The sequence below is a fragment of the Echinops telfairi genome, unplaced genomic scaffold (genome assembly GCF_000313985.2).
Source record: "Echinops telfairi isolate 266 unplaced genomic scaffold, ASM31398v2 ScPeMD7_3533;HRSCAF=4204_1, whole genome shotgun sequence".
In the NCBI taxonomy this organism is placed as follows: Eukaryota; Metazoa; Chordata; class Mammalia; order Afrosoricida; family Tenrecidae; genus Echinops; species Echinops telfairi.
The window spans coordinates 19,183,386-19,196,674 of record NW_022107432.1 but is presented as its reverse complement, the minus strand read 5'-3'; the positions used below and the strand labels follow the sequence as shown (position 1 = coordinate 19,196,674).

Here is a 13,289-nt window from a genome sequence, read left to right as displayed (position 1 = left end):
AAACATTTCATGTAGATGGACATTTTATCTTTCCAGTCGCCGGGAAGACTTGACAGATAAGGAAGCAAAGACACAGAATTACCCGTCGCATGAGACAGCACTGAAAGGTGGTTTGAGATGAAATGGCAGGGGCAGTCTACTCCCGTTACCATCTCAGAAGCCCGCAAGGGGTGGCTATGAGTCGGGAGTGGCCCCGTGGCAGGGTGTGTGGTTTGGGGTTTATGAAATGTTAATTCCAGGGCTTAGGTACCATTGTGTAGGCAGTGGAGAGCCACTGATGGTATTGGGTTGGGAGCTAGGATGCACCGTCCACTGTACCTAAGACCTAAAGACACGCTCAGCAGAGCATACAGCCAAAGCAGAGCTGGGTGCAAACTCATGAGGCAAAAAGAGAGTCAATGATATAGAAAGAAATCTTCGGGATCACTTACTAAGGAATAACAAATTGTAGAGAATTCCCTAACTTGTATGTCTCGCCCACAGGTTTTCTGTCCCCCCCCCCCTTTTTTTTTTGACATGGAATTAACCAAAATGTCAGACATGACAAAGCTCCATCAAGCTGTGGCCATGGGGGACTACAATTCAGTGAAAAAGATTTTGAAGAAAGGTCTCTGTGATCCAAATTACAAGGATGTGGACTGGAATGACCGGACTCCCCTTCACTGGGCTGCAATCAAAGGTGAGTGGACAATGCCTAGGTAAGGTCCAGCTCCTGGATTCCACCATTCATGAGGTTAGTGATCGGTCAGTAGACTGGATGGTGGTAGGTCTGAAACATTTCTTTGGAGCCATATGGGTCTGTACTCCAATCCTATCACTACCATGTACTAGTCTTAGCACCTGAAGCTAATTTTTTTAATTCTCTGGGCCTTCGTGTGCTGAACTGTAACATGGGAACAGTGACGCTACCATATAGTCCTGGGGTCAGGGCTCATTAAGATCATGGCTGTACTACCCCAAGCAATGGTCTGCCTTCCCCTCCACTAACAGGACTGGAACATCCAGTAGGATGAGGACTTTGTCCGGATCATCATTATATGCTCACATATTAGATGTGTGCCTATCCTAGCTGGAGTGGAGAAGAGGGGTGGAAAACCACAGCCTCCTGAGCTTGTCCAGGGCTTTGGCAATAGAATACCATCCAAGTAAGGAAGTCTGGCTTTCTTAAATTTGAAGCATTTGCTTTGGCTCCTGGGTGGAAAATCAAGATGGGCTAAAGAGAGAGTTGTGTAGATCTCTAAGTACAACATCTTCTAACGGAGCATGTGCTATGTACTGGACATTGTGACTTTGAACTTCACACTAACTCAGTGAGGTGATAATAATCTTAACCTACAAACCAGGAAATGAAGTCCCCAAGGGTGATGATAGGCTTCCCAAAAGTTTGTGAAAAAAACAGAATTAAAATTTGTGACATTTCCCCACAAAGTTCTCAAAGCCTGTTTGTGTTTCTTGGTTCAGGTGGCACAATGTCTACAGGATTGCTCGGCCATGCACCCGTGCGCCCCATGGGAAGGGCTTGCGGGCTCCCGTAAGCAGAATTAACATTATATGTATATAATTAAATATATAAATATCTGTTTTTAAAACCATCGCTGAGGCTGCTCCGAGCTGACTGAGCCTTAACCAGAAAAGAGGTGTCCCTGCGTCTGACTCACGGCAGCCCACGTGTGTTCAGATGGACTGAGCTCCACGGGTGCTCAATGGCTGACTTTTGAGAAGTAGATTCGCAGCCTGTTCTTGGGAGGCGTCTCTTGGTGGATTCAAACCTCCAACCTTTCTGTTAGCAGCCAGAGGACAGGAAAGATGAGGACATGTCCAGGGAGGAGTCCAGGGAAGGCACAAAGAGCCCCAGGCCCCAGGTGGAGGCCAGGTTCTCGGAAGTGAAAAGAGGAAGACTGAGTGCGTGGTCAGGAGAAGAGGGGAAGAGTCGGGTGAGGATGACTGGAAACCGGAATGACCTTAAAGGCGGATTGTTGCCCTCTTTTGTGTTACCCAGAGGAACCCTGGGGGCCAAGTATTTATACCTTGGGCTGCTCACTCAACATCAGTTCTTCATGGGGCTTTCTACTCCCATGAAGAGTCACAGTCTTGGAGACTCACAGGGGCAGTTCTACCCTGTCCTATAGGGTCACTATGAGTCAACATCAACTCGATGGCAGTGTGTTTGACTTTGTTTATTCTCTGTTACCTAAGGGATCCTTCCTTGGTGGTGCTGTTGGGTAAGCTTTCAGCTAACCTCAGGGTCAGTGGTTCAAGCTCATCGTTACTCTTTTATTTGCTCCTGTGATAGGCTCAGAAGCCTAGACGGGCATCGACTCAATGGCAGTGGCTTTGGTGGGTCCTGTGTTATCTAGGTCCCTGGGTGGTGCAAATAGTTTGGACTCAATTACTAATGCCAGGCTAGTGGAACAACACCCCCTGCCCCCCAGTGGTGCCACAGAGGGAAGGCAGTGAATTTAGTAAGCTTCCATTAAGATTACCAAGGAACATTCCATGCTGTAACACATGTGGTCCCCGTGAGTTGGAATTGACTTGCAAATAGCAATATACTGTTTGAATTGGGGGGTGGGGGGTGGTTCTGTGTTATCTAGGCTGGCTCCAGCCTTAGGCTATCAGAGATAATTTCCTCTTAAGTTCATTCTATTTCTTCTTGGTACATCCAAGGGCAGATGGAGGTCGTGCATCTCCTGGTAGAACACGGAGCCAGGCCCTGCCTGGTGACTGATGTGGGCTGGACCCCAGCTCACTTTGCGGCTGAGTCTGGCCACCTGAACGTGCTCAAAACTCTGCATGCCTTGCACGCGGCTATCGACGCCCCTGACTTCTTCGGAGACACCCCCAAGAGGATCGCAGAGATCTATGGGCAGAAAACTTGTGTGGCATTCCTGGAGAAGTAAGTTTGGTTTCTCTGCAACCTAGAAAAGGCTGAGACACAGGCACCTGTGGGGAAGGTTCAGAGCTGGGAAAATGTACGGGGCGGATTCCGACAGGTTGCTCTTTTGATTAATTTCATTAAATGACTCATCTGGAAGAGACTCTATGGATCACATGACACCAATCCAATGTTTTAGATGGTACCACAATTACCTCAGTGAAGGGAGGTGGGTAATGTGTTGAGCTGCTAACTGCAGAGTTGACAGTTCAAAATCACGAGCTGCTCCCAGGAAAAGAGATGAGGTTTTCTACTCCGGCACAAACGTAGAGTCTTGGAAACCCCCAGGGGCCATTCTACACTGGCCTGTGAATCGCCATGAGGTGGAATTGACTCAACATCGGTGAGAAGGGAGGTAGGGCACCAAGTTTGAAGATAGAACATGGCCCAAGATTTATGAGCCCTCCCCTCTTTCGACTCTTTCCCCACCCACCCCCCATCAGTTTTATTGGCATATAAGTCACATATCACAGAACTCAATAGTTCGATCACATCAAGAAGAGTTGTACAATCATCACCACCATCAGTTGCAGAACATTTTCTTCACTCTTGTACACATCATTATTAGCTTTTTAAAATGTGTGTGTGTTGTTTGTGTGTTAGAGAGAGAGAGTTGGGTGAACGTTTACAGAGCAAACAGTTCTACAATGTATGTACCTTTTGTTTCACATGTGCTATTACAGTCCCCAAAATGTAACCTTACTAATCCCACTTTTCCCCCCCGTGTTTCCTTCTTCCTTCTTTCCTAATCCTTCTGAACTTTGTCTTTGAGCACATGCTTCCCTTTTGTTCTCACAGGATGGATTGTTCTAGGGTGCAGATCCCCACTAGTGTTACTGTTCCCCTTAGGGCTATCGGTTTCCTGGAAATGGAGCCGTGGGAGTGTTCCAGACTTGCATTCCCAGACCTGCAAGGTGATAAGAACGAAAACCTTAGGGGTTCCATCGGTCTCTATTTGACCAGGAAACCTGACCTTTTTTTATCCTTCTTCAGGTTCCTTGACAGGTTCAGTCCAGCTGCCTGACCTATGGCAAGTCTCCTTTCTGACCCTCAGTTTTATTCAGCTTTAAACTGAGGTCGTGAATTTAACTAGCATCCTCAAGGACCTTCCCATCTATTAAAACATTTATTCATCTATGAATCACACACACACACACACACCAGAGATGAAATTTTTTCTACCATTTGTTCATTTATGCATTCAGCTAAGTATACAAACAGAGATAATAACCCAGTTATGCACAGGACAGTGACAGGTCTAATGGGGATCTCGGCATTCATCATCTGGTGAGGTCAATCAGTGATTCAATAAGTTACTGAGCAAGGATAACATTGCTTGGTGACCCAAAGAAACCAGTTGATAAACAGTAAATATTAAAGGCAAGATATTCAAGACGATAGTGAAATGTCCTCATAAGAACTTGAAAATAAGGGATTTTCAGAAAGTTAAACTAGCAAATTCCCTACCTGTTAGTGGTTGGGAGGAGTAAGAGAATGTCTCACATTGCAAGTAGCTATTTGGGAGCAGAGAGTCCTAGCAGACTCTTCACCCCAGTTCCTACACTCAATTCCTGGCACACACTGTGGCCCTGAGCACCAGCATGCATTGTTCATTGCGCTCTCAAACTCTTACCGGGCCTTTATGTGGCCATGACTCTTCAATTCATTAGGTCTTAGATGAGCGGTTCTCAAGCTGCAGAAGGTTGAGAACCCCTGTCTTAGATCATCACCCAGGGTGTCTGAATGCATCAAGGCCATTCTTCTTTCAATGTATTATTTCCTTCCAATCTATCAGCTGCCTGGAGGTTTTCCCCTGCTGTCTCTAGAGTCCACGCTGTGCTGTGGCTTCTACTTTATTTCCACCAGCCTTCACTTTCTAACCTTTTGTCTTCCGGTAGCATCTATCCGAAACTTTCCCCGCATGGGGCAGTCTTCTGTTTTCTCTGCTCCTATGCTTGTTCTGCTAGAAAAACTCCACGGACACGTAGATGGGCATCGATAGAGGTCCAATCATTTCCAACTTCAGCTGAAATATAGGACAGGTGGCAATTGCTCCCTCTCTTCCTTCCTCATCTTTGGGGTTACTAAATCAATGGAGTTCCAAGGCTCCACCAATGCAGCCCTGCCCTTCAGAGGGAGACCTTCTGCATCATAGAGAAAATGAGAGCCGCAGGGACATGTGTTCCATGTCCTACACCCACACACTTTACGTACATTTGTGTCTCATCCCCTTTGGCCTTCCGGTCCCCCCTTCTGTGAAAAGTGCCATCCTTTCCCACGGACCCTGGATCCAATCCTTTATACCTTCTGCAAGGCTGCCTTCCTTTCCTCGGCATGGAATCTTCCATGTTCTCTCCTGTATTTTGCTTCGATTCCTCCCCTCTGTTTTTAGTGGGTGGGTGGGGGTGTCACTTATGAACAAGTTCAAATAGTTCTTATTAAACAACACTGAAAAAAAATCCCTTCTTCTACCTCGAGGGCTTTCTAATTCCTGTTGTTTTGTATTCCCTGCACATCCAACGACTTGAGGGTCAAGTTAGATAATTCCTCTACTTCCTCACCTACCACCCGCTCTTCCACTTCTTCATCAGGGTGCTGACTCCCCTAGACCTACTGCCATGGAGCCAATTCTACTCGTAGTGATCCTACAGGATGATCTACTTGTAGTGATCATCAGGGGGCCGAATCCCCTAGACCCACTGCCACCGAGCCAATTCTATTCGTAGTGATCCTACAGGACAGAATGGTACTGACCCATAGGGTTTCCAAGGTTCTAATCTTTATAGAAGCACATTGCCTTATTTTTCTTCCATGGTGTGGCTGGTAGCCTTGAGCTGCCAACGTTTCGGTTCACAGCTGACCCCTGTAACACCAGGACTCCTTTGTACTAAATCAATTCTCACTAAAGTTACCAGTGAGCTTTAGGTGACCAAACCAACGGCTCCTTCTCGTCCCACATCGCAGCTCCCACCTTCTCCAGCGTTTGCCATTCCTGAAGCCCTTTCCCTGCTCTCTCTGGTGCTTCTCTTCTAGTTTGTTATCTCTCTGGCCATGTCTTCCCACTATTCTCCAGAAGCGCCAATTCCTCCAGTCTTTTCCAGTCCTGAGAACCCTCTGACCTTCGGCGTGGGCTCTCGTCAAATAACTTCTGGTGGAATCTTGTCTCCACCCTTGTGACCAGGGGGTGGATGACTGATAGGCGACCCCAGCGTAACTGAGTGGAGAAGTGGTTTCCGCAAAGAGTAGGGAGGGCTGTTGCCAAGAAAAGAAGGAAGGTGGAGCGCGCACGCACACACACACACACACACACACACACACACACACACACAACCAACCAAATGTCAAGCACATCACGTGCAAGTCATTTCTATTGATCGGCATTTCTCATGAGAAACTTCCCTTCTGGGAAGTTAGAGCAAACCAATGTGGTGGAGTCCGTTCTAACTCCGTGACCCTATGTAGGGCGTCTGAGGCTGCAAACCTTCCCAGGATCGGATTTCTTCATCTTGCTCCTGTGGAGTGGCTGATGGGCTTGAACGGCTGATCTTGGGGTTCGCAGGCCAACACTTTCCTGAAAGAGCCTCCAGGGCTTCTTCTTAAGTTTTCAAGAAGGAATCCCAAATTACATGGCACCAAGTGAAATCCTGAAAAGGATGTAAGGTAAATCAGAGCATGGGAGAAAAACGATTTCCTGTCTGGGGGGAAAATGGAAAAGAACGTCCAATTCTCATGGAAGCCATGTTTTCTGGAGCCATGGACGCTTCATACGTCCCTCCTGCCCAAACTATTGCCCTGAGTTAATCCTTAACTCTTCAATAAAAATTAGACTCTAAAGCCCATGGCCACCAAGTTGATTCGGATTCATAGTGACACTATCGGACAGACTAGAACGGCTCCCTGTAGTTTCTGACACAGTGATCTTTACCAGAGTAAACAGCCTCATCTTTTCCCCCATGGAGTGACAAATGATTTTGAACCACCAGCCTTGTGGTTAGCAGTCACGTGCTTACTGACAATGCCACCAGAGCTCCTTGATAAGATGCTTCGGGAGCAGAAAGTTGAACTTCATTTAGAAAAGATGACAAGAAAGGGCCATAGCTTAACAAATATTATCAGTATCTGTTGAATTGAAGTATGTTTCGCTGAGCACTTTTTTACCATAAAAAAGTGAAAATAAGCCTAAAGAAGATGTTCCCTGCCTGATACCGGGTATACCTTTCAAAGAACGAATCCTCGCACAAAAAGGAAAGGGCCAGAGAGGAGGGCAGACAAACGCGAGACCCGCAGACTGGAAAGGCATTTCCAGTTAGCGGTGGGGCAGTAGGAAGGGAGGCATATTAGGAGCGAGGTGGGCAGGTGTGCTTTCCTCTGAATATAGTGAGCTTTTTATAAAACTTTGTATTTAAAATAATGTTTGCTTTGCCTGTTCCTTAAGGAGTACCGAGGGCGCAGTGGCTACATGTTGCGCTGTTCTGCGGCAGAAGGGCAAGGCTTTCTACTCCCATAAAGAATTACAGTCTGTGAAACTCACAGGGGCAGTTCTACCCTGTCCTTTCAGGCCGCTAGGAGTCACCATGGACTCAAATGGCAGTGAGAATGCTGCCAGTGTTTTGGAGCCCGTGTGGCACAGTTTCTGATCAGCTGCTAGCCTAGAGGGTTCAACCCTACTCAGGAAAGTTCACCCCACTCTACACAAGTCCAGCCAAGAACACTCCACAGAACAGGCCTGCTCTGTAACACACGGACTTGACCATGAGCTGGAACTGACTTGATGGCAACAGATTTGCTTTTGGGTTTGCCCATTACAGCCCTACCTCTCAGACCCCATTCCTCAACAGATTGTATCTCTGTGGAGCGGCTTTCACCAGTGTCCATAGGTGAGTCACTCACCGTTGATCTCTATAGAAAACTGCACATGTATATATATGACAATCTAGCTGCCTTTCTCTCTACCTACCTACCTATATACCTACCTGTCTACCCGACTATAAGGAGGCTTCAAAGAGTTCGTGGAAAAATTGCATTAAAAGATCATGGATTTTTCCCCCCCAAATGTTTTGAAGCCCCTATTGTATAAACCTGACTATCCATCCCTCCACCCATGCATCCAACTATCCACCCATCCACTCATCCATCTATAAGGAGACTTGGTAGCTAAATGGTAAGCACTCAGTTACTAACCAGAAGTTGGCAGTTTGACCCCACCAGGCACTCAACAGAATAAAAGGCCTGATGATCAATTACCATAATGATTATAACCTAGACAACACGATGGGACAAGTTCTACTCTGTCATGTAGGATCTGACTGAACCTGAACAGAGCAATAACAATCCATCTATAAATAATGATCTCTTCTTTATATAAGCCATCCATCGTGCCACGGTGGAGTGGGTTAAATTTTGCACCAGGTCAGTGCTTCAGAGCCACAAGGATGTATCGTCTCAGAAACACTGTGGAGCATTTCTACTCTGTCCTATAGAGCAAGTCAGTAGGAACTGGTTTTACACAGTCTGTGTATGATGATGAGTGATCTTCATTTTCTTCTGTGTTAATGTACTGCTAAATTTTAGACAATGAACATGCATCATTTTTATAATTAGGAAAATACCACTCAAAAATAAGCAAAGGAAATCAAGCGCAGACCCACCGTGGCGCAGGTGATTCAGCTCACAGTGACCTTACAGGATAGAGTGGCGCTGTTTCTGCACTGCACATCTTTCTGGGAGCAGGCAGCCATATCTTTTTCCATGTGGGCCCCGACAGCTGACCTTTCTGTTCTTAGATACGCTGTGCTAGTTGCTCTACAGATGTGAGCACGTTAAGAACTAGCACTGCCTTCTTCAACGAAGTGCTACTCTCTTTTTGATTCTGTTAACATCTCACTAGCATCCAGATGACCCCAGGAGCCCTGGTGGTGCTGTGGGTCAGTTCCCTGGGGTTTCTTTAGTGTCTGTGACCTCCTTGAGTGTGCACACGGACCCTTTTCCTTCTGATATGCCGCTAAATCACCCGCATGGAGTTCAGGAGCGGGGAAGAGAGGCAGATTCCAAGGCAAAGGAGAAGCTGGTTTGCCCCGTGTGGGAATAAATCCCTCTCTTCTCTCTTTCCTAGGGCAGAGGTTGAATGCAGGGACCACCGACACACGGCCCAGCAGAAGGGACTGCAGCTAGATCAGCGGGACGGAGACTGGGATGCCAAGAGAAAGGAGCTGGAGCGAGCTCTCCCTTCCTCAAATCAAAGCACAAATAAGATAAAGAATCAGAAACGTCAAGGCCCTGCCAGATTCAGCAAGCATAAGGGGAGGAGAGTGTGAGCCCCGGAAGCATCTTTGAAGCAGACCAAAGGTCTTGGACCAATTCTTTCTGTCAAGAGATTTTCCCTGGCGCCCACTGGAATCTTTTAGGCGTGGCTACATGATTTCACTAGTAAGCCATTACCCAGCTTCTACCAGTAGCTCCTGATTTGTTACTTGATCTGGAAGTCTGGCCGGGAGGCTCTCTATAGGCCTCCACGCTAGTGCCTGCCATCCACTAGGATTACCACAAGCAACCCCATTGTTATCAAGTCAATTCTAGCTTATGACAGCCCCATGTGCAACAGATTAGACCTGTGCTCATGGGCATGTCCAGGTTACAACCTTTTGAAAGCAGCTTGCCACGCCTGTCTTCTTTGGTGCATCTTGGTGGGTTCAAGGTTTTGGTTAGTGACCAAGTGCAAAATATTTATGCTACACTAGAGCTTACAAACCTTACTAGGATAGTTTTTATAGGTGTTTATAAGTAGCACCATAGGTACCTGTGTTTATAGGTACCACCACAGATCCATTAATACAGTGGAGCCCACAGGGGCAAAAGTATAAAAACCTCTTAGCCATATCCAAACCCTTTGAGAGAATATATCACTGGGCCTGGGGTCTCCTGGGACAGTAAAATCAGTTGGCATAGCAAATGAAACACATCAGCTCACATCACCTCCTTTACGCAGAATTGTCCCAAGAGTGCTTTTCCCTGAGGGCATTTTCCCTCCTCTCTCCAAGCAGCCTTGGCCTGGCTTGAGGGGATCTATTTAACATCACAATGGAATGCAGGTCTGTAAGTGCCCTAGAGCAGTGGTTCTCAACCTTCCTAAAGCCAGGACCCTTTAATACAGTACCTCATGTTGTGGTGACCCAACCATAACTTATTTTCATTGCTACTTCATAACTAAGTTTGCTACTGTTATGAATTGGGCGACCCCTGTGAAAGGGTCGTTCGGCCCCCAAAGGGGTCTCGACCCACAGATGGAGAACCGCTGCCTTAGAGCAATTCTTGTTTAAACTACCCCTCTCCCCTTATCAAGAGATTCTGTAAGTCTTTCTCTCACTTTCTCTCATGGACGGGAGTGTCCATTTGCCTCCCCTGCTAGGAGGACAAGCTAGAGATGAAATTCAGGAATGGGATCATAAAACAAGGCGCCTGAAACGTTACCTAAATATACTTTTTTTTTTTTTTTACTTCTGTCAATACCACTTAATGATATATGAATTTTAACTTGCCTTTTCTCCTGCTTTCTGTATTCTACCCTCCCTGAATGATGTAAAAGAAAGCCGGCCAGGGAAAAGGGGTTTACAATCTGGAGAGCAGTTCCCTTTGAGCATTTCCGCTGCAGCCCAGGCGAGACTGTCATTAAAAATAAGACTTCAGTAATTCTCATTGGACGTTGTAGTGGTCTTCTTTTATCCGAACCTGCAACAGAAAGTCTGCAATGACAATGTTCTACATCCTGCTTTGGTGAGTAGCCACTGGAGTCTTAAAAGCTCATGAGTGGTCATCGAAGGGGCAATTATTGATCTCTCCTGGTCCAGAGCAAGGAAGACTGAAGAAATTCAAAGATTGTGGTACCCACATAACTTCATGTCAACTTGATATATGCAAGTGTAGGGGTGCAGTCTAGCCTCTCAACCAAATCACAGCCTTATGGAACCTCCTGTGAGTGTGGCCTTCTCATAAGGAGGGTCCTGGGAACCTCCCCCCACCCCCACATCCTACCTTCACCATCCTGATGGTGGTCAGAGACCTGGAGATGCATCCACCACCATTGGATCCACAAGACTTTGCACCCACCAACCTGTGATATCCCTGCATGAGTCTGAGGAGGGACTTATGGACTAGTAATCAAACTTACGGACTTGTGTTGGAATGGGCTGGAATGTTTTCCTGATGTATATAAATCTTCTTGACATAAATAGATGAGTGGCACTGGATTTGTTTCTCCAGTCGATCCATCCTAACACAAAGATGCAAGGAAGCAATCGGCCCAAAGGACTACTGGAGCAGGAGAACCCTAGCCACCACAGCCCTGAGACCAAGGAACTAGATGTCACCCAGCTAACACTACTGACCACCCTGAAAGGGATCCACAGCGGGAGGTCCTGGATAAGTGGGAGAAACTATGGAACGGAACTCAAAAATCTTAGAAAAGACTTGGTCGACTGGCCTGATGGAAAGTGGTAGGACCCCACGATACTGGTCCATAGCCTGGAACTCAACATTCTGCCAAATGATGGGCCTATAAATTGAACAATGATGCAGGGAAGTTCACATTCATTAGAACAATCAACTGCATGAGATCAAAGGGGCAGTGTTTTCCCAGGGCTAAAGCTCCAAATAAGGAAGGGATGGGAACGAAGGATGGAGGGAAATAGCAAACTCAGGGAGGAAGTGGAAAGACTCCTGTAACACTTTAAGGATTTACGTCACACGAGAAAACATGTATGAATTGTGGAAGGGAAAACCAATTTGCTTTGTCAATTTTCACCCAAAAAGAGAAAGGATGAAAAACCGAGAAGGAAAAAGAGAGGGAGAGAGTGAAAGGAGGGAAACATTACCAGGAGGAGACAAGTCCAACTGTCAGCTGCTTTTGCATTTGGTCATCAGATGTGCACTGTCAATATCGCCTGACCCTGCCCCAAGAAGGAAAACAACAACAAATCTCAAAACTTTCCAATGTACACAATCTCTCTATGGAAAAATAACAATCGAAATTCCTCCCAGTCCATCTTTTCTCTCTCTCTCATATATATATATATATGTGTGAAATATGTACTATCACGTAGTCCAAGTAAAAAGTAAACAAAATGCATCTTCTGTTTTCTACCTATTCTGTGTATTTGGGTAGGGGTGAGGGTGGGTGGGGGTGGTAGGAGCTTCAACCCCAGTGGCGGGGGGGTTTCCCGTAGTCTCTCTGCAGAGCGTGTCAGGGCAAGGGATCCACTCAGTGAGTTAAGCAAATCCTTTCCATGATTTAACTTCATCTTACATAACTAGTTAAAGGGAGCATGGAATAAGGAAGACTGGGGTGCAAGGTCTATTTTCCTACATTGTACTGTTATGAAATCTAAATTCAGATCAGGGGTTCTGTGTTAGTCTGGGTACATTAGAGAAACAAATCCACAGAAACACATATGTAGAAGAGAGAGTTTTATATAAAGGCTAAGTGTACATTAAGAAAACATCCCAACCCAGTGCTGTCCAAGCCCATAAGTCCAACATTAGCCCATATGTCTGATACAAATCTACAAAGCCCTCCTCAATCTGACAAAACACATGCAATGATGCTGACTGCAGGAGGAATGCTGAATCAGTGAGCGGGTGAGCATCTCAGCGCTGGCAGGGGTCTCCACACAGCTGCTCCAGCACCCAGGGCTGTATCAGGGCAGGTCCATGCGGCTTCTCCTTGGGGGTGTCTTGCAGGAAGTCAGCCTTGCAAGCTGAAGCAGGGAACTGCTAAGGCAGCTGCACCCTGGTCCGACCATCAGAGAGTAAAAGAACCAAGAACAAGAAAGGCGAGGCTCACGCAGCCATTTATCTCTCTGCCCTTCAATGAATCCCTCATGTGTTAACAGCCAGGTTGGCACAATAAACCTTAACTGTCTCAGGTTCCCATGAAAATACAGCACCCAAATGGAGTTGTGCTATAAATTGAAGCTACATATCCAATTTGGGGGACTTAGGACTAAAACCTCATGTGAAGCATCATTAATAACATTCATATTAATTATCCATTGGAGTGAACATATTTCGGATAAGAAATTCCATAACAAATTATTAAGATACATTTTATCTCTTCTTCAAAAAAAATGTGACTACTAGAAAGTTTAACGCTTCCTGTGTCTCTAGGCTTACATTTTTGTCCTGTGAACAGCATTTCTCACAGAACCTAGACAACATGTCAAGTCTGCATCATGAGCTTGGTCTGGTGAATCTACTCTCATTGGATACTCTACATACTAGTTTATGAAATTTTCCTCTGATATCTTCAGCCACCTAACATTTTTTTACTCACAGCCATCGAGTTGAGTCTGACTCACAACGG

The 13,289-nt window shown here is 46.2% G+C and overlaps 1 protein-coding gene across 1 annotated transcript; it reads left to right on the top strand.

The window, feature by feature from the left end:
- Window positions 1-516: 516 nt before the first annotated feature.
- On the top strand, window positions 517-9,249 carry ANKRD66 (ankyrin repeat domain 66). Its single transcript, XM_004710807.1, has 3 exons — window positions 517-679; window positions 2,668-2,896; window positions 9,048-9,249. The coding sequence occupies exons 1-3, from the start codon at window positions 517-519 to the stop codon at window positions 9,247-9,249; spliced, it is 594 nt and encodes a 197-aa protein (XP_004710864.1).
- Window positions 9,250-13,289: the final 4,040 nt, after the last annotated feature.